This window comes from Poromitra crassiceps, assembly GCF_964638095.1.
Source record: "Poromitra crassiceps genome assembly, chromosome: 3".
Lineage (NCBI taxonomy): Eukaryota > Metazoa > Chordata > Actinopteri > Beryciformes > Melamphaidae > Poromitra > Poromitra crassiceps.
Window position 1 is genome coordinate 31,283,364 of NC_139625.1, and position 20,783 is coordinate 31,304,146.

General features: G+C 42.0%; 1 protein-coding gene across 1 annotated transcript; it reads right to left on the minus strand.

Moving 5' to 3' along the window:
- Window positions 1-447: 447 nt before the first annotated feature.
- On the minus strand, window positions 448-2,829 carry LOC310772837 (cannabinoid receptor type 1B-like; the record flags this gene model as incomplete). The annotated part of the gene is made up of 2 exons (XM_083632766.1): window positions 2,717-2,829; window positions 448-1,958 (listed from the first exon to the last, which is right to left on the minus strand). The coding sequence occupies exon 2, from the start codon at window positions 1,885-1,887 to the stop codon at window positions 448-450; it is 1,440 nt and encodes a 479-aa protein (XP_083488892.1). The 5' UTR covers window positions 1,888-1,958; window positions 2,717-2,829.
- Window positions 2,830-20,783: the final 17,954 nt, after the last annotated feature.

Consider the following 20,783-nt stretch of genomic DNA (forward strand, 5'->3'; position numbering starts at 1 on the left):
TAAATAAACAAACCAGAAAGAATAACTGCCTGCCACATCTTAAAGGGGCACTTCGCAGGAAAACAACACTGATTTTATTTTACACAATCTCACACATCCGAAAACTGGGAACAGTTTTGCAGATATCATTTAGTTTGACAGTTATTGAGGGTTGATTTGAGTTAAGCTGATGCCATTGATGTCACTGACGTAAAACAAAAATTAACCTCTGTAAAACTGTTTTGAGTTTTCGGATATGTGTAAGATCATGTGCAAAATAAATCAGCACTGTTTTTCAGTGAAGTGCCTCTTTAAAGCAACAAAAGCTTTCTTTTTACAGATCTGTATTTAAGTTATTTTGTGTGTGGCACATTTCACAGTCACAGAGCAGTGCATTGTTAGGGTAGGGATTATTCTACAATATTTCTCCTTCACAGTTGTACCGGAGGATAACGGCTCCTATGCCTGTCAGACGGGCTCTGCAGTCAACGTCTCAGTGGCTCCAGACAGACTAACCTGTGCTACTTTCACCCTGCTAGTCTTTCCACAATCTGCCTCACTGCTCCCCATCGCGCCTGCTGTCACTGTGCCTCTCACGCTCCTGCTGTTCCAGTCACTCTCCCCGCTGTTGTCCAAAGGCTGGCTGCTTCTCCGGCACATCCGGCAGATGTTGAGGAAGGCCCTGCGCAGGTCTTTACTCCTCATGGCATAGATCACAGGGTTCACAGTGGAGTTGAGCAGGCAAAGCATGCTGCAGAAGGCGAACAGAGTCAAGACGCGGTCGTCCACCTTCCAGAAGAGGTCGTATACCATGATGGTGAGAACGGGGCCCCAGCAGATGATGAGGGCTACCAGGATCAGAACGAGCGTCTTGGCCAGACGGAGGTCCATGCGGGCCTGTTCGGGCCTCAGAGTCTGAACCTTGGTGCCATCTGCGGTGTAGATGACCACGCTCCTCTGGGAGCTGCGGCTCAGCATGCGCACCGCGTGGTGGTGGGCTTTCCACAGGATGAACATGTAGGCGTAGACGATGAAGAGGAGCAAGACGCTGGTCATTCCGATCCAGAACATCAGATACGTCCGGTCGATCAGGGGGAAAATGTCAGAGCAGACGGAGTTGAGACGCTTGCAGTTCCAGCCCAGCAGAGGGAGAAAGGAGACGGCGATGGAGATGGACCACATCACGCTGAAGGCAATGACCGCCTTAGTCTTTGTAACAATGCGCTTGTACGCCATCGGCCTGTGGATGGAGATGTAGCGGTCGATGGCGGTGAGGAACAGGCTGCCCACGGATGCTGTGAAGGAGGCAATGACCCCAGCTAACTTGAAGAGGAACACATCGGGGCTGTCCTTCCTGTGGAGAACATGGAAGTCCAGGAAGCTGTAGACAAATATGATGCTGCCGATCAGATCAGCCACAGCCAGGCTGCCTATGAAGTGATAGGAAGGCCGGGCGCGCAGGGTCTGGGAGTGCAGGATCACACACAGCACCACAAGGTTCTCTAGCACTGTAAACGTGCCAAGGGTAAGCGCCAGAATGGCTACTGCAAGCTGCTGACTGGGAGTCAGAATCATAAAACACTCCATGTTGTCTCCCGAGTCTTCCCCGCACTGTGCCATGCCTCCAATCCCCATAGAGGTCCCATTACCCAGCAGAAAGTCTGATATGTTGGTTGGGTAAATAGCAGGGAAGCCATTGAAAATCACCTCCTTATTTCCGGGGACGAGTCCAGAGAAGGAGTTGCTTATGGAGGCAGAGTTGAGTTTCTCAAAGTGGAATGCATTCTTGGTCAGGCTCGAGTCGACGGAGGGGTCGTCGTAGCTGGCATCGTTGGAGCCGAGATACTGCACACCTGTTGTTATCGCGCTCACTGTGGTGCCTGCTATCCTGTTCAGAGCCAACTTCATGGCTGTTTGTTGGCTGTAGGCTGCTCAGTGGAGACGTGCGGTCTACAGCATTAGAATAATTCAAAGGGGATCTATAGGGGGGAAGCAGAATATTTATTCATAAAGAATGCAACACTACAAAAATAAAAATCAGTGTATAGATTTAGATAGAAAATATTTCATAAATTAAGAAATTGGAAAGGAATGAATCAATTTAACCTATATGGCTGTTACCCAATGTGTGTAGTGGAGCTGAGCTCTATGGGTGTAATTTGTTGCTGGGTGATATGAGGGAATCTGTATCGGCCAGCTGACTATAGCAGATGCATCCCAGACAATAGTGGGAAACTGAACAGTTGATGACAAACCTATGCTGCCTCAGGGGAATTCATTGCATTAAGTATGTAGGCCAGCAGGCTTTCTTATTAATTAAAGAGGTCATCAAGCATTATGCTTTTTCCAATAATCATTGGATTAATTAGGCATCAAGGGAGAGCACATAAAGAGCTCACAGATAAAGAGCTCACATATCAGTCAAACCAATTAACCAATTAGGTCCACTGTCAAGGCATAATGATGACATTATCTATTCAAGTTCATGCGAAAAGATTAAAATAATGAAATAGTTTATGAAAAATAAGAAGAAACTGAGAACTGATTTCTGAGAGTCAAAGTCTGACATGTAGGCTAAATTGGGCCAATAATTACACTCATTAAGGACAAATAGGCACCAGATGGACCTGTACTGTGATCTTAAATAAATCAACAATTAAAAAGGGAAATACAAAAAATAAAGCAGGAAAAAATCATGTCAACTTAATGAAACAAAAGAAGCGAAAACGGGCCATACCTTTATTTTCTCAGCACAAAGAACTTGTGTCGATCCATGACGTAAACATAGGAATCAAGTAAAGCCAAATTAAAGCCTGTTGTCCTCTCCACTCTTCATCAACAGTCAGCAGCAACTCCAAGAAACTGAAAGCCAGTTTGAAATATGAGTTGGTTTTGGTGATTTGCTGGGAGGTTTTTCCTATCTTGCTTCGCCTGTTACTAGACAGACAGTTATAGCCGCAAACGGCGGCGACTCGCGAGTCTGTTATAGGAGCGCCGCTTTGTGCGCCTGGTCACGTGGTGCGAGGTGTTGGGAGCGCAGGAAACCTCAGTCTGTCACCCAGCATCTAAACGTCGTCCAAGAGACAATCATCTTCACTTGACAAAGTTTCGACATATTTGCTGCCTTCATTTCAATTTTGAAAAAATAAAATTAAATAAAATAGGCAAAATAAATAAACAAACAAACAAATAAACAAATAAATAAATAAAGAATATTACAATTCATAAAATATATTATCTTTGTTTAGCCAGCAAATCAACAAAATAATATAGCTATAGGAATGTTATCCACTGGAGATAAGAAATATGATGTAGGGAGGTCATTTATATTCATTAAGCAGCACTTAAGAGAGAAAGGTAATGTAATGCCATTCATTAACCCATGATTCAGTTATACTGGTCCAGTGCTATGTCTCATGATGAGTTCTCATTTTGAGCCAGATCACTGAGGGGATGTTTTATTATGGCTTTGCTTGGAAAGTGCCATCTGTTATCTCTCAGAGTGGGGAGCAGAATATGCAGTCCACATCCATCATAATAATTATCATCATCATTCTCAGCAAAGCTTCATATCAGTGAGCATCAAAGAGCTGTCTGTGATGACAAAGGGCTGGACTGACTGTCATAGCAACTAGGCCTACACCATGATACAGTTTTCTAAATCCTCTTCCACCAACAGCACTTGTCTGGAAAATGTTTGCCACATATGGGAGGCTGTTCTAGGACTATAGGATAATAACAGCTATTACTGTTTCACAGTCATGTCCGTCTGTCTTTGCTGGTGAATGATATGTGTGATCATGATTCATGCGTGCAGTGATTTAGGCTATTACTTGGCCTCCTCATGGAAAGCTCCATTATCGCTGAATAATACTGATCCATTATATCGTCATTTGTTATTTGAGAGTTACATTTTTAAAATCAATACTTTCAAGTCTATGGGCTAAATTTCTGTCAGTGCATTACAAATTAGGCTTCATACATGTATTTTTAAACAACATGGACAACTTGGACAAGCAGTGATGAACCAATACATTTATATACAGTTTATATGCAGTATGTCTATAATTTTATCAAATGTTTCCCCCCCCTTCAAAAACAAGTAGCCTAAATATGCATCCAGAGGACACGCAGGGAGTGGGAAGTCACTTATTTCAGGGAGACAAAGGATTTTCTGGGCTCCTGAGAGAGCTGAAGCACAGTAGTTACATGACAGCATGTCACCACCACACTCAAGAGGAGGCTGTCTGTCTGTCTCTGATACGTTTGTGTCAAGGGGCTGGAAGATGGGAGAATGGAGGGAGCGAGGGAAAGGAGGAAAAGATGCATAAGGGGAGGAGGATCCACTGCAGTTCTTAATCTGGGTTATTATGTGATAGTGATTACCATTTCCACATTCTCTGGTAGTTGATTTTAGTTCATGTCAGTTCATCATCAGTTCAGTGTCAGGGAAAAAGCCCAAATACAGTTTTTGACACAAATAATACTGCAGGTTATCATTTGATTATCTTTTGTATTTGAAATACAGCATCCCATCATCAGCCATCAACTACATTCACATTGTTCACTCCATCAAACAATAGACCCCTCTCACGGGGGCCATTTTGTGTCGAAAAGGCAGGGTAAACACAGATGCAAGCAAAACACTAATGAGGGTTTCCATGATTGGAATTTGGAAACCCTCATTAGTGTTTTGCTTGCACCTGTGTTTATTCTGCCTTCTCGACACAAAATGGCCCCCGTGAAAAGGGTCTATAACATTTTGTGAGCAACACACACACACGCACACGCACATGTGCGCACGCCAATAGAGCAGGCAAGGCCATGCAGCAGCCAAGCTGCGGGCGAGGCCACGCAGCAGCCGAGCTGCGGGTGAGGCCACGCAGCAGCCAAGCTGCGCGCGAAGCCGCTCAGTGGCTGAGCTGCGTATGCGAGCTGCACGGCCAGCTCGGCGAGCTACAGAGCGAGCGAGCCCGCACAGCGGGCGAGCCTAGGAAACATGCTCGCGTAGCACGCGAGAGTACCTAACAACAATGTGCATCCTGATGAGATGTGATGAGATATTTAGGTGTTTAACAAATTACTAAGAATGTACCATTCTAATTTGATGCACCTGTTTTGTTTGCAGTTTAAGCTGCAGTCGCCATGTATGAATTTCCAATGGAGAAACGGTGGATTTGTTTGCTGCAAGATAACTCACGCAACTGTGCATCGACTGACTAACGCTGTCATGGTCAGTGGGTAGTATCCCCTTCATGCACCATTTAGTCCTATAAAGACTTTTTTTTTCATCTCAGCAGAACACAGTGGTAATCACAAAGACTTAGCAGGTGGTTCAGTGAATGCTCACTTGGGCAAGCTCTATGCAAATGCACGCTAAAGGCGTAGGTGAATTACTCACAGGGCTTCAACTCACAACTCAGCTGAGTTATTTTACCTCTGTGTTAATCCCTCAGGGTTTTCAGAGAGGGAGAGGACACTGTGCAAAGTCTCCCTGTGGGTGTGAGCTATAGACCTTATTCGATTGAATAAGGTCTATACAGTATAGCTGGCTGGAAGACATACACAGTAGCTACATAGGCTAATGGTAGCCAATGATAGTGCTGTGCAGTGAGTAAATCTCACTTTCCCAGGCTCTAGTGACAGACGTTCTAGAGCCCATATGGGTTTTACCCTCCTTGCTAGAGCATCCACCTCCCATGCCGGAAGTTCCGAGTTCAATTCCCAGCTGCGGGGTCTACAGCCTTAACATATTCCAATTGTTACCTGGCTGAAGATTAATGTCCAGCAACTGTTATGACCGCTACCCGGTCTGACCTACAGTTAGCAACTACGTTACACTATGTTCTTTCCCTCAGGTGATGCATTCAACCTGAATTATATTATATATACAGTATATGCCTCACTCGCTTATGTGTTTCAATTCAATTTCAATTAAATTAAATTCAAGTTTATTGTCATTAACAATGTGCAAGCACATGATAACAAAAGGAAGGGAAGGGCTATGACACAGTACTAATAGAGGAGACACATCAACGAGTCAACAACAACAACAACAACAACAACAACAACAACAGCAACAACAACAACAACAACAACAACATAATACAAGCTTAGCTGAGCAGCTTATGTGCTGGTATTTTAGGTAGGCTTAGGCTATATCATCACCATCAGTATATAAATGGGAGCTGGGGCTCTGTCTGTTTGTTTCTCTGTCCCACTGTGATTGTCCCACTGTGATGTCATAAATCCCACTGTGACATCATCCGTGATGTCACAAATCCCACTGTGACATCACCAGTATCTATAAGAATCTCCACTGTGGCTTGCCACGTCATAGCATCTATCTATAAGAATCTCCACTGTGGCTTGTCACGTCATAGCATCTATCTATAAGAATCTCCACTGTGACTTGTCACGTCATAGCCTCTATCTATAAGAATCTCCACTGTGGCTTGTCACGTCATAGTATCTATCTATAAGAATCTCCACTGTGACTTGTCACGTCATAGCCTCTATCTATAAGAATCTCCACTGTGACTTGCCATGTCATAGCCTCTATCTATAAGAATCTCCACTGTGGCTTGTCACGCCATAGCATCTATCTATAAGAATCTCCACTGTGGCTTGTCATGTCATAGCATCTATAAGAATCTCCACTGTGACTTGCCATGTCATAGCCTCTATCTATAAGAATCTCCACTGTGACTTGCCATGTCATAGCCTCTATCTATAAGAATCTCCACTGTGGCTTGTCACGCCATAGCATCTATCTATAAGAATCTCCACTGTGGCTTGTCACGTCATAGCATCTATCTATAAGAATCTCCACTGTGGCTTGTCACGTCATAGCATCTATCTATAAGAATCTCCACTGTGACTTGCCATGTCATAGCCTCTATCTATAAGAATCTCCACTGTGGCTTGTCACGTCATAGCATCTATCTATAAGAATCTCCACTGTGACTTGCCATGTCATAGCCTCTATCTATAAGAATCTCCACTGTGGCTTGTCACGTCATAGCATCTATCTATAAGAATCTCCACTGTGGCTTGTCACGTCATAGCATCTATCTATAAGAATCTCCACTGTGGCTTGTCACATCATAGCATCTATCTATAAGAATCTCCACTGTGGCTTGTCACATCATAGCATCTATCTATAAGAATCTCCACTGTGGCTTGTCACGTCATATCATCTATCTATAAGAATCTCCACTGTGACTTGTCACGTCATAGCCTCTATCTATAAGAATCTCCACTGTGACTTGTCACGTCATAGCATCTATCTATAAGAATCTCCACTGTGACTTGTCACGTCATAGCCTTCCACTGTGGCTTGTCACGTCATATCATCTATCTATAAGAATCTCCACTGTGACTTGTCACGTCATAGCATCTATCTATAAGAATCTCCACTGTGGCTTGTCACGTCATAGCCTCTATCTATAAGAATCTCCACTGTGGCTTGTCACGTCATAGCATCTATCTATAAGAATCTCCACTGTGACTTGTCACGTCATAGCCTTCCACTGTGGCTTGTCACGTCATAGCATCTATCTATAAGAATCTCCACTGTGGCTTGTCACGTCATAGTATCTATCTATAAGAATCTCCACTGTGACTTGTCACGTCATAGCCTCTATCTATAAGAATCTCCACTGTGGCTTGTCACGTCATAGCCTCTATCTATAAGAATCTCCACTGTGGCTTGTCACGTCATAGCCTCTATCTATAAGAATCTCCACTGTGACTTGTCACGTCATATCATCTATCTATAAGAATCTCCACTGTGACTTGTCACGTCATAGCCTCTATCTATAAGAATCTCCACTGTGACTTGTCACGTCATAGCATCTATCTATAAGAATCTCCACTGTGGCTTGTCACGTCATATCATCTATCTATAAGAATCTCCACTGTGGCTTGTCACGTCATAGCCTCTATCTATAAGAATCTCCACTGTGACTTGTCACGTCATAGCATCTATCTATAAGAATCTCCACTGTGGCTTGTCACGTCATAGCATCTATCTATAAGAATCCCCACTGTGGCTTGCCATGTCATAGCATCTATCTATAAGAATCTCCACTGTGGCTTGTCACGTCATAGCATCTATCTATAAGAATCTCCACTGTGGCTTGTCATGTCATAGCATCTGTCAGTTTTCACACTGGTTCCGAACCTTTTTTGTCTTATGTATCCCTTGAGCTGTTTTGCCCCTCACTCATGTGTGTGATGATTCTCCTAAATGTGTTCTATTAAACTAATATTAAACTGTGATTATTAAATGAATGAACCATTCTACAATTGAAGCCATTTAACCAAGTTTGCTAAAGCTAGTTGGTTTGCATGCAGTTTTGACATGCGTGAACGGTGACCTCTTCAATAGTGTAGTGGACACCTACCAGGGCGGGGGATCTAATCCTAATAAATACTGAAAATAAGTTGGACAAGATGATATTCTAAGAATTAAGGAAAGTCCTCTCAGACTGATGTTATGACTGTGACAGGTTACACACACACACACACACACACACACACACACACACACACACACACACACACACACACACACACACACACACACACACACACACACACACACCACATGGTCACGACACTCCTGCCCTGCATACCCAGAGTACATTTTGATCTGTAATCACCTTGCAGAGTCTGACTGACTGATTCACAGGCAGGGAATAATTCATTTGCCTCACGCCCAGCTGCAGAGCTTCTGAGACCGACAAACACAAACAAACAAATGGACACGACTGCCATGACGCCAACAGTCACTTCACCTGCAGTCACATGGTCCTTTTCTGTCATTGTGAAGAAACATTGTGAAATTGAGCCTATTTTTAGTCATCTGCCTCCTCGTTCCTAATTCAGATTTTCTATTGAATACATCTTGTCATTTTAAATGTTGTACTTTTATGCCATCATTCAGGGTTTGTTGTAATTTGACATGTCACTGTCAGTCAGCCGAGCTTTTTTGTTTGCGCTTGATTCCTACACAGCACTTCGTTGGAAGGGTCTCACACAACCTACACATCTGTTTCCCTTTCTGATCACTTCCCCTGTGTTTATTCCCCTGTTACTTGAACATGTTTGTCCTAAACAAATTCAGAGAACGATCAAGGCTGTTCTTCACAGAAGAGTTATTTCATCTCAGGGATAGCGGCCTTCAGCTTTAATCACAAGCGGAGTCTATCAAAAATCAACAAAGCACAAATTGTTTTAAAATGGGTTTTGAAATTGGTTTTCTTATGTGTTACTTGGTGAATGCGACGGAACAATAACATTAGCTGCAGCTCCACAGTATGGGCTGCAGCTCCACAGTATGGGCATTAGCTGCAGGTCCACAGTATGGGCTGCAGCTCCACAGTATGGGCTGCAGCTCCACAGTATGGGCTGTAGCTCCACAGTATGGGCTGCAGCTCCACAGTATGGGCTGCAGCTCCACAGTATGGGCTGTAGCTCCACAGTATGGGCATTAGCTGCAGGTCCACAGTATGGGCTGCAGCTCCACAGTATGGGCATTAGCTGCAGGTCCACAGTATGGGCTGCAGCTCCACAGTATGGGCTGCAGCTCCACAGTATGGGCTGCAGCTCCACAGTAAGGGCTGCAGCTCCACAGTATGGGCATTAGCTGCAGCTCCACAGTATGGGCATTTGAAGCAGCGAAAACATTTGGAGTGCACTCAGAGTGAGGTTATGAAAAGAGTTTCACAGCATTCTGAAATGAAGGACAAACAAAGTGATGCCTCACTGAAGATAGTGAATGGATCTGTATTGGTGCAGACTGCATTTTATTGCATAGTTTAGGAAAAAAATAATCCTAGAGGCTAGATAGAGTCTAGACTAGAGATCATCACTAATAACCAGTGAAAATGCATTTGTGGTCAACATTGAAAGGCAATTTGACAGCAAAGTATTGGTATTGATTGTCAGTGAGATGTGGACTGTGTGTGCAATCATCAGAGTGCTGGGTGAACAACTCCAAATGGGTATATAATTGTTTTTTAAACTGATACAGCTTCCTTTTTCACTTGAGGTTTCTTATTTTCCCTTGAGTTGTTTGCTTTGTGAGAAAACAACTCTTGAATGAGCACTTCAATCCAATAATATTTTACAGGGTGACAATAATCAGCAAGATACAAGTCACCTAAAGCTTATAAAATCATAATGATAATATTTCCCATAAGATCTTAATAGAAAGCTATGGTGAAAAATTAGATGAGATGAGATGAGATGAGATGAGATGAGATGAGATGAGATGAGATGAGATAAGATGAGATGGCATTCATCCCACATGAGTCTCTAATCTGTCATAAACTTTTAGGCTCAAGATGACTCTCCAAAATTAAGTCAGTGGTTTGATAAAGTGGATCCAATCCATGCCAGAAAAAAGCATTGCATATACCATTACAGAAATACCACCATTGCAGATTTCTTTTTCTTTTTTCTTATTTTTTTAACTTCTGTGTTGTTATTATGTGAGATTTGGGGTCTTTAACCTTAATTAGAACACGGCTCTCTTGAATACTCGATTCTGATTGGTCAATCAACAAGATTCACCGGTCATTATTTCTCGACAACCGACCACTGCTCTGCCACACCTGGATTAATCAGTTGATAAGAGCATTTTGTCTGCAGACACTACTAATTAGGCCAACCAGTTGCAGCTGTGGTGTCTTGTGTGCCAATTACGAATGAAACCGCTTTGTCGTTGAAAACGCTATTAAAAAATCTATTTGTATAATTATTTTTGTCAGATTACTGAAATAATTTAGTTGTAGGCCATGTTCTAAGCGGGATAATGTATAGTGAGCCAGTGATTACTGGAAATAATGACCTTCAGGTGAATCATTAAGCCCTCCGCTGCGCATCGGGCTCAATCATTCACATGTAAACAAGGATTGTGGGAAGTTCTTGGTCCCACTCCATTGCCTGGAAAGGATGTAAAGGTTTATCCATATGTGTTTTACTTTGAAACAGGATGTGTTGTTTGGTTCACATTGTGTGAGTGAGGTTTGTGGAGATATTAACAGGCAAAAGTAGCATTGATTGTTAATTTATTATATCAATTGCTGGTCAACAAAAGGTAGCCATACACCAGTTAAGTGAGAGTTAATTAAAGCAATATTTGAAAAATAATAGGTCATGACAACAGATGTGATTATAATCCTTGTCATGATATCTCCCCTTCCCAAAGTAATCCCAGCCATCTGGGCTGGAAAATATCGATTGCCACAGAGGATAAACAACCTGGCTGGCAGCCAGGCACACGCCATCATGCTGAGCTGGGAGAACAGAGATGAATGCCTTCAAATGTAGGCTACACCTACAGCCCTGCAGCTATCACTCCACAGCTTGCGTTAGAATCTGTGAATATTATTCATTGTTTTAACACTATAGTAAGACTCCATGCAGTCTGAGGCAGCTGGTGTTTGACAAAGATTTTGCAATTTTCAAATTTCAATCATTCTCCTATCACAATTCTCACCTTTCATTATGATCTCTCATGGCTGAGGCATGTAATATTATCCTCCAAAACTCTAATTTACTGTCCCTGGTACAAATACCTATGGGAGAACTTGAAATTATTTGTCCTTCTATTCGTTCACATTCTGCTTTCTTGTCCCACTGCTGTGCTGCTATACATATTTGTTATTTCTTATCCAGCCCTCAGGCAAAGACAGTGAAGTGCTGCAGAAGGCTGTTCTCTTGTGTCTAGACAAAAAGCAATCTTAGCAATCTGAGTTACAAGCTGGGAACATTATGAAGATGGCACGTTGGCTCTGTTTGCGTTTCTGGTGCGTCTCCATGGAGACTCTGCTTCATCACAATTGTACAAGGTCACCTGGCTTACACAAATGGCCCAGTGGCTGCTTTTCCTCTAGTGCTTGAATCCTGTGCACAGTATTTTAGCGACACATGAAAGTGTTGATGAGATTATAGATGGTTTTCATGGAATGTTTTGCTAGAGAACAGTTTGAAACCTTATTTCCTGTCAGCTATAGCAAACGCTGCAACAGGAAGTAAGCTAGGGATTGAGAATGTTTATGTCGTCAAGATAAAACCGTTTTCCCTGAACTGTCAGTCCTGTCCTATTGCATTAGCAAACACTGTAACAGGAAATGAGCTGGGGTTCAATTTAGAATGTTTATGTTGTCAAGTTAAAACTGTCTATATGTTTGGCATTGTATGAGACTGTTTTGCATCAGGTCTCACCAAAGGGTCAGTGCCCAGGGTCACGGTCACAAACTGGTTTAAATATTTTGGCCAAAAAAAAAGTAGCACAAGACACTCTTCCCACACAAAAAGTAAAAAGCCGTTATAATTTATTGGTGAATGTATATTTTCTAATGGGCTTTTTCTATGGGAAGAATGCCTTGGATTTTTTTCCTGCAGAAACGTCAACTAGACTTCAATAGGCCTTTTTCTCAGCAGTCAAGCAGTTTTGTGTCGAAAAGGCAGGGTAAGCACAGGTGCAAGTTGGAAACCCTCATTAATGTTTTGCTTGCACCTGTGTTTACCCTGCCTTTTTGTAACGAAATGTCCGCTGTGAAAAAGGCCTATAAGCACCTCGCCATATACAGTAATTGAAGTCAAAGCTGTGGCCCTCTTTAAATTGCTATAATGTTTTGTTCAGATAAATAATTTTTCAGTGTCCCAGTATAGAATTGTTTGAAAAAGCACAATAAAACTGTAGCAGTGGTCAGCATTTATATTTTCCTCTTCTATAGCGCTTTGATTAAGATGCAGGTTACATTTGTGATATAAATAGTTCCAGTTCCACAGTTCCAATGTCCCAGTATAAAATCCTTTACATATATATATATATATATATATATATATATATATATATATATATATATATATATATATATATATATATATATATATATATATATATATATAGTTTACAGTTCCAATGTCCCAGTATAAAATCCTTTCAAAAAGGGTCATACATCTAGGGTAGTGGTCAGCATTTATATTTTCCTCTTCTCTATGCATAGGTCTACTTGTTTTGTATCTTTGAATCTTGAATAATAACTTCTATCTGCTGCAGGCTTGCTAAGCTCATCCTGCAACAGCACCAGCAATATTAAGTGACATCTTATCGGTTAGGTTTTGGCTGTTTAACACAGTTTTGAGTTCACCCAGGTTCAAACCTCATCAGTCTCATTCAAATACATGTTCATGGATGAGGTCAAAGGTGATGACCCCCCTAACCAGGATTTCATTGTTAAGTTTTGAATGATTAATGGGTGTGTCACACGACGACACCTGTTCCCACAAGTGAAATCAGCATATTATCTTTTCTTATTACGTTCAAATTCAAATTGATTGAATGCAAGGCCTTGTGTGCGATCGTCATGAAAATCTCAGTTTGCCGTGCTGCTAACCATGTGTGTGTGTGTGCGTGTGTGCATGTGTGTGTGTGTGTGTGTGTGTGTGTGTGTGTGTGTGTGTGTGTGTCTGTCCGTCTGTGTGTGTGTGTGTGTGTGTGTGTGTGTGTGTGTGTGTGTGTGTGTGTGTGTGTGTGTGTGTGTGTGTGTGTGTGTGTGTGTGTGTGTGTGTGTGTGATTCAGAGTCAGAGAAGGTGTCTTGTTTATCTTGTCTTTGATGTATGAGCTTTGGGAGCTCGGGACAGTTAGTCCAATATCACATTATTGAAGCAGACAGGATCCAACGTATATCTCTTGTGAAAGAAACCAGGCTTGAGTATTAAAGAAAGGTATTTATTGTATTTATTATTTATAAATATTTATTTGAAACTTACTGAATAATATCTACAATAACTTAAAAATAATTTAAAAAAGTGTCAATGTTGTGTATGTATGTTTTCCTCTTCGCTAATTCTTCTCAGTGGAAAGCAGAGCTCAATTGAAACAACAAATTAATCTTCAAATGTGCTGAAGACAATTTATGTGTAGATTGGTCTAATCTGTGTGATTGACAGGAGGAGAGATGATCGGAGGGGTGAAGCTTTTACCACCATCATGACGAAAGGGACAGAAGAATGGGTATAGAGCTTCTCAGTGAAGGTGCAGCCTGTAAAGGAGTAGATCAGAGCTGCAGCATCTACGTCATAAAAGGAGACCAGACCCTTCTCATAATCCACAAACACCCCCACCTTCTGATGCTTCGGTTTTGGAGAGAGGAGGACATAGCCATGCAGCATCTAGTACTCATTTCCATTCCTCAAACATAAAATCCAGAAGCCATTCTCTGGGTTCAGTCTGATGCTTCCCTTCCTGTTGATCAACCCTCTGGCCACTCCTAAATGACAGTCAGTTTTCCCTTTAACATGAACCTCGTTGTAAACGCTTCCTCAAGAGAAGCTCTGTTTTCCTGGGTTGTCTGGAAGAGTCTTCTTTACAGCACCATGATTTACATGTTTTCCATCATCAGACAGGATGATTAGGATGTGCTGTATCAGGATCCAGAGTCACATCCACTGCACTGCTCGACCCTCTTCAGCTCAACCTCAAGCAGCTTCTCCATCTCCCTCCTGAGTGTCTCCTCCAACTTCTCCACAGCTCTCCTCACAGTCCCCTCATATGACAAGCGATGGACACTGACCTCTGTCCAGTCCTTGGTGTTTGGAGGAGTGTTCGGGGATGGGAAGCTTTGGAGGAGGTGGAGGTGGTCTTCAGTGTGTGAGAGCTGTTCCACCTCAGCGGTTCTCTTAATCAGCTCAGAGATTTCCTGTTCCAGCTCTTTGATGAAGCCTTCAGTCTGTTTCTCTGTTGTTTTCTGCTTCTCTTCGATCATCTCAATGAGCTCAGACAGGCCTCTCTCCAGACTGCATCAGAGCAGTGAAGACCCTGTCTGGATGCTCCTTGCTGAGCTCTACTGAGTGTTTGATCTCCTGAATCTTCAGTCGTCTCTCCTGGATCATCTACTGAATTACAGCCTCTGTCTTCCCCAGCTTGGCCTTCTTTCCTTTATATTCTTCTTCAGAGGAACAATTTGATGTGACTTGTGGTCTAAAACAGTGCGGAGCAGACATACACACATCTGGTCTGTCTTGCTCGAAGGGTTTATGCTCTTTAGTCTTTACACATCCTGCCTTCCAGGTTCTCCACAGGATCGATCTGCTTGTGTTTTGTCATCCTTTTGATTCTCTGGTGAGGCTCCAGGTGAGTCTCACAAGCTGACCAAGGCTCACTAAAATGTCATCAACAGTGCACAAACTAAATTTCAGTGAGCTTCAGTCACCTTGTACATACAGCAGCGTGACCCCATTAGCCTTGCATTCGTTTTTTCCCAACTTTCCAGAGCTACTATGAGGAACAGCAGCATGGATTGTGCTGAGAAAGAACTTTACCAATCAACATCATCATTGATAAGTAGCAAATAGGGCTAGACTTTAAAAATGTGAACTATCACAATAATAAGTTAACTATCCACTAGCTGGGTGACCGTGACACAACCAATATCTATACATACTTACATGTATGTGACTGCTGGTCTAAGTTAAGTTAAGTTATCCTTTATTTATCCCCTTGGGGAAATTCATCCTCTGCATTTGACCCATCCTCTACTAGGAACCTTCCTAGAACTAGGAGCAGTGGGCAGCCACTGTGCAGCGCCCGGGGACCAACTCCAGTTCTTTTGCCAGTACCTTGGTCAGGGGCACTGACAGGACTAGTTTGCTTGCTGGTGCTTACGATGTACTACGTGGATGCATTGAAAAATCAATGCCAGTAATATGGAGTGCATGTTAATACGTATTGGTCTTATTGATAACCGATTCCTGCTGAAAGGCTGCGGAATTTCTTAAGATTGTTTTTTGTTTTTTAAAAACATTTTTTATTTTTTGCTCTTGAAATGAGACACATCGATCCAGACGGATCAATGCCGGTTTCATCTCTGTCAAAAGTAAGATCAAAATTAATGGAATGCTCTTAAGAATGGGATTATGCTTGTGACAGTATCTTCTGGAATATCCAATTAGAATTCATACTTTATCTCCTTACAATTATAAGGCATGTCTGTTATTCAATCATGAGAGACTAGTAGAAAGTTTAACAAGCTTTAATGATACAACAAATTAATTTTGGCGTATGACTCCATGATATGATGACGCTCTCCTGAGATGATGAGAGGGTATCGTCAGTGAAGAATAGGATAGGAAATCCCCCATAGGGAATTCTTCAATCAGGAGTCATGACGATGGTGGTGGTCAGGGAAGGAGGTGGGGCAGAAACTGCTTCAGGATGATGATCAGCAACTGAGAATGACATATGGCACATACACAGCACATAGCAAACAGAGTACAAAACATGGACCCTGATATACTACGCTGATTAGGTGATTGGGATCAGCTGGAGAGGAATAGCTTGGGCTGATTGGTTATTGCCACATGTGTGGTAAACTCTGAATGGGTGAGGAGACAGCATCAGAGAAAGGGGGCGAGCCTAACAATGAATGGGTTATACAACGTCAAAGAAAGGTGGCGTGCACTGTGATATGACGTGAACTGGGCGTTAGCTGTTAAGTAGTCTTCATTATTGAAAATAGTCCAAGACATTATTTCATGCATGCAAAGACTCCAGCTCCCATGCATCTTCTAACTCAGTATAGTGCTGATAGAAAGACACATTATCTAAATCAAGATTGCAAGAAAAAAAATCAAGAAAACTGCGGTCAAGTCTTTCTTATGAGGAGTGAGTTCAACTTCATACTTCATCTTTGTCTGGGACAACCATGTGATGAGACCAACGACAGAGGATGAGAGCCTGCTATTAGGCCTACCGTAAGCTGAGTTTCACTCTGAAACCCCATGAGTCCTATGCTTGTCAGCATGCCAAATATGAAATATAGTATTTCTACAAGGATCTATTGAGAAAATGAAAACACTAAAACATTAATGGTGTGTGAGAGAGAGAGAGAGAGAGAGAGGGGGGGGGGGGGGGGTGGGGCGGTGGGCATGCATTGAAACATTGTCATGAAAACCCTGCAACAAAACAGCCACAGAGATGGAACAATATTATTTTTCATATTCAGTTGTGTCAGCAGGGAGTTCATTTTTACCACCCCTGTTATTTATGCACAACAGGAATATTAAGTATGTTCATTATTTAGAGGCAGCTATGAATATGAGAGAGCCGTGGCAATCACATTAGCAAATAAACACCAAGGACAAGGAAGACGCCTACGAGTTCCCGTGAGAGAGAGCTTCCAATTAACACTCAGACTCTCCCTGACATGTTGCCTGGCAGGAGTGTGAAGAAAGACTGGGGAAGAGAGAGAGAGAGAGAGAGGGAGGGAGAGAGAGAGAGAGAGTTTAATATTCGGTGTGGAAAGGCTTTGTTTGAAGTTGTCTTCCACAGAGACTTCTTGAGTCCTTTGTATTACCTTATGTATTTCATATATATATATATATATATATATATATATATATATATATATATATATATATATATGCACCCCCCCCCCTCCCCCATGGAAATGAATAAAGAAGGTTTTCATGGTGTGGTTCGACATCTTTCCAAGAAGGTGTATTGGTAATCTTTTTCAACCTGCAGAGCGAGTTCATTCTGAGGCAGCAGTTTCCCCTTGTGCCCCTTCAGATTCAGGAAACTAACAGTACTGTTGGCTCGGGCCTTTTCGCTATGCAAAGAGAAACTGCTCCCTGATTCAGTTCTTTATGCTCTGCAGACCTTCAGCCCATGTCCTCCAGCATCACCATATTCATAGGTTTATTTATACAGTTTGTGCTCCGGGCAACATTTCAGAGCTGGAGGGTCCTCTAGTCTAAAGAGGCAGAGGTGTGTCTTCCCTCTTTTGGGGCACAAAACTGGAATTAATCCTGCCTCACAGGAAAATATTATGTGACGTTTGAAGACTCAAAATAAAATTTGTAAAGTAACAAAGAGAATATAAGCTGTCAAATGAGGTATCTGTGGGTTTTAGGAGAATCAGGCTCAGATGTTTCATACTCTATCATACTCTAGACAGCTCACCCTAAAATCCAAAATACATATTTTATCTAGCTATTTATCTGTTTATCCATCTATATCGTTTTGTGTTAGTTGGCTGAGTTTTGGAGAGATCAGCTGTAGAGATGGCTGCCTTCTCTTCAATACAATGGAACTGGATGGCACTCGGCTTGTAGTACTCAAAGAAACAAAAATTTGAAAAACTCAACAGCATATTGTCTCTTTCCAGAAATCAAGATAATCCACAGACTTTGTTGTGAGCAGTTTCATGCAGGAACTATTTTAATATTTTCTTTAACTAGCTAGCAGCTAGCGGGTGTAGTTCGGTCAAAAGAAAATAGTTCCTACATGAAACTGCTCATAACAAGGTCTGTGGATTATCTTGAGAAACGGGGTCATGATTTCTGGAAAGAGACATTGCTGTAGTAGAGTTTATCAAATGTATTTCTTTGGCACTTTGAGCACCACAAGCCGAGTGCCATCTAGTTCCATTGTATGGGAGAGAACCCAGAAACTCTGCGGCCGATATCTCCAAAACTCAGGCAAATAACACAAAACGATATAGATGGATAAATAGCACTGCAGGTGAGAGGGAAAATATGTATTTGGGATTTTAGGGTGAGCTGTCCCTTTAAATGTCGCAGGACTTTACAATGCATTTGAACAGGCCACCTTCCTCTGTATCTCCCCTTTATGGCTGAAGTGGAATCTGATAAGGAATCACAGCTTTTAAATGGATCGGTCTATGTGAACAGCTGGTGTGTTAATAGTGTATCATTATGTGGAGTGATCACAGAAAACCAAATGTTGAGAAGCGATGCTTGTTGAAAACAGCATTAGGCTATCCTCTCTTCAAAATGTCACTTCCCTTTGTTATCACACACTGGTTTATTTCAGATTTTGAATTCCCATAAAAGACAATTGTACCAACCACCCCGCATATTATGACTTAGTAAATATATATATATATATATATATATATATATATATATATATATATATATATATATATATGTCATTAAGAACAAATTCTTATTTACAATGGCGACCTTTGACATTTTACCTTAAATTCCCCCCTGCACCCAGCTGATTCTGGCTCCTCTGTGGTTCAAGGGACAACTCATATCTCCTGTTCTGCAGGCAAAGGCTGATGTTATTGGGTCAGACAGCAGCCTTTTCAGTGCTGTCAAACACAGAAAGGGCATTGCTGTTGCAGGGTTGCATGTGAGCGAGGTCAGCTATGTGGACTCTGCTGAGGAAAACCTCAGATGGGCAAATACAGACCCAACCTGTAGACTAACATGTATCTATTAAGGACAAAAGACAGCAAACAAAGGGGGGAGAAATTTAATGATTTTTTGAAGTGTCAATCTGCAAGATCTGAGCTTCTTACTTTGGCGACATCTTCGGTGATAAGCGGACAATGCTGTGGTGTTTCTGCAGCAGAAGGCACTTGGTAATCAAACGGTGTCCAGTCCAGCTTTCATGAACTGGATACAGTAAATTGAATAACAGAGTTACGTCAATTGGTACTGACATTGTAAAAAAAGAAAAAAAAAATGTTTTTGTGTTTTGTGGAGGTGTGGTGTGGACACAAATGCAGGACAGCAAGGCAGGTTGACCTACCTTGTCTTCAGATAATATTTTTGCCATCTTTATCTTCAGATTGAGTTTGTGTTCTAGTGAAGAGTAAAACCACTTTGTTTTAATGTTTGTATCTAATGTGTTTTACTCTAAAACATTTCCACATGAACTTCATGCTGTTTGCTGTGGGTAACTGATGCTGTGGAAATTAAAGCAGAGTTAAAGCAAAACTGAAGACTTTATTCTCTGGTGGATTTCATTTGTCTTTCAACAGTATCAGTTGCAGGACAAAACAAACCACATTTTGTGTTTAACCCATTGATACCTGATGCAGCATTTGTGTGTGTATCCCTTTAAGACTTAACGCGGTTCGCGGTCTTAAAGGGATACGCACACAAATGAGGGATATACACACAAATGCTGCATCAGGTATCAATGGGTTAAATACTTGCATAACCTTTCCTCTGAAGACAGTAACAAGGTCATCCCTAACTAAGCAAGTGTTCCATTCAGAGTGACCCAGACAAATGAGCTCAGCAAAGACTATTTTGAAGTATTCCAAAAGTATTCCAAAGTATTCAGAGTATTCTAATGAAATATGTTACAAAATAGGGCATGTATTCAGTATTCTGTAACATTTTAAAAGTAACCTTCCCAACACTGGTGATCAAACCCCATGACATGGCTGTTTAACCAAAGACAAGAGCTCTTCACACATAGCCTACAGTAAACCGACATGTTACAAGACTGACTGGGGAACACAAACTAGCTGGGGCAGACAGGAAACATGGTACACATAAAAGTAAAAGAAGACAGGAAACATATTAATACACAAAGACATAATGAAACCTCAAAATGAACAAAGGCAGAAAGTCACAACCATGAGAAAACTAAACGGAGGCGTTTATGTATTGGAGCTCAAAGAGAGAGCAGTGACACGCTGTGTGCACTTATGTGACTTTAATGTCAGAAACAGGACTGTCAAGTCACTCACACTTGACAGGCCCTTAGGGGATGTTTTCCAACCACCCAGCCGCTTCGCTTGTTGTGGGATATCCAACCTGGAGGCAGGCTTGGGGACTGCTGGAGAGGCACTCTTTGTCTAATAGCCATTCTGACAGGACAGGACAAGCACGACTGACAGCTCTCCTCAGTCAACTGGAACCTCATGTTTAAAATCAGGCTCGCCAGTGGGTCTGGGTGTCTGCTGGAGAGGACATGGACTTGCTGACTTGAGGTTAAGGCAGAAAAACATTAGTA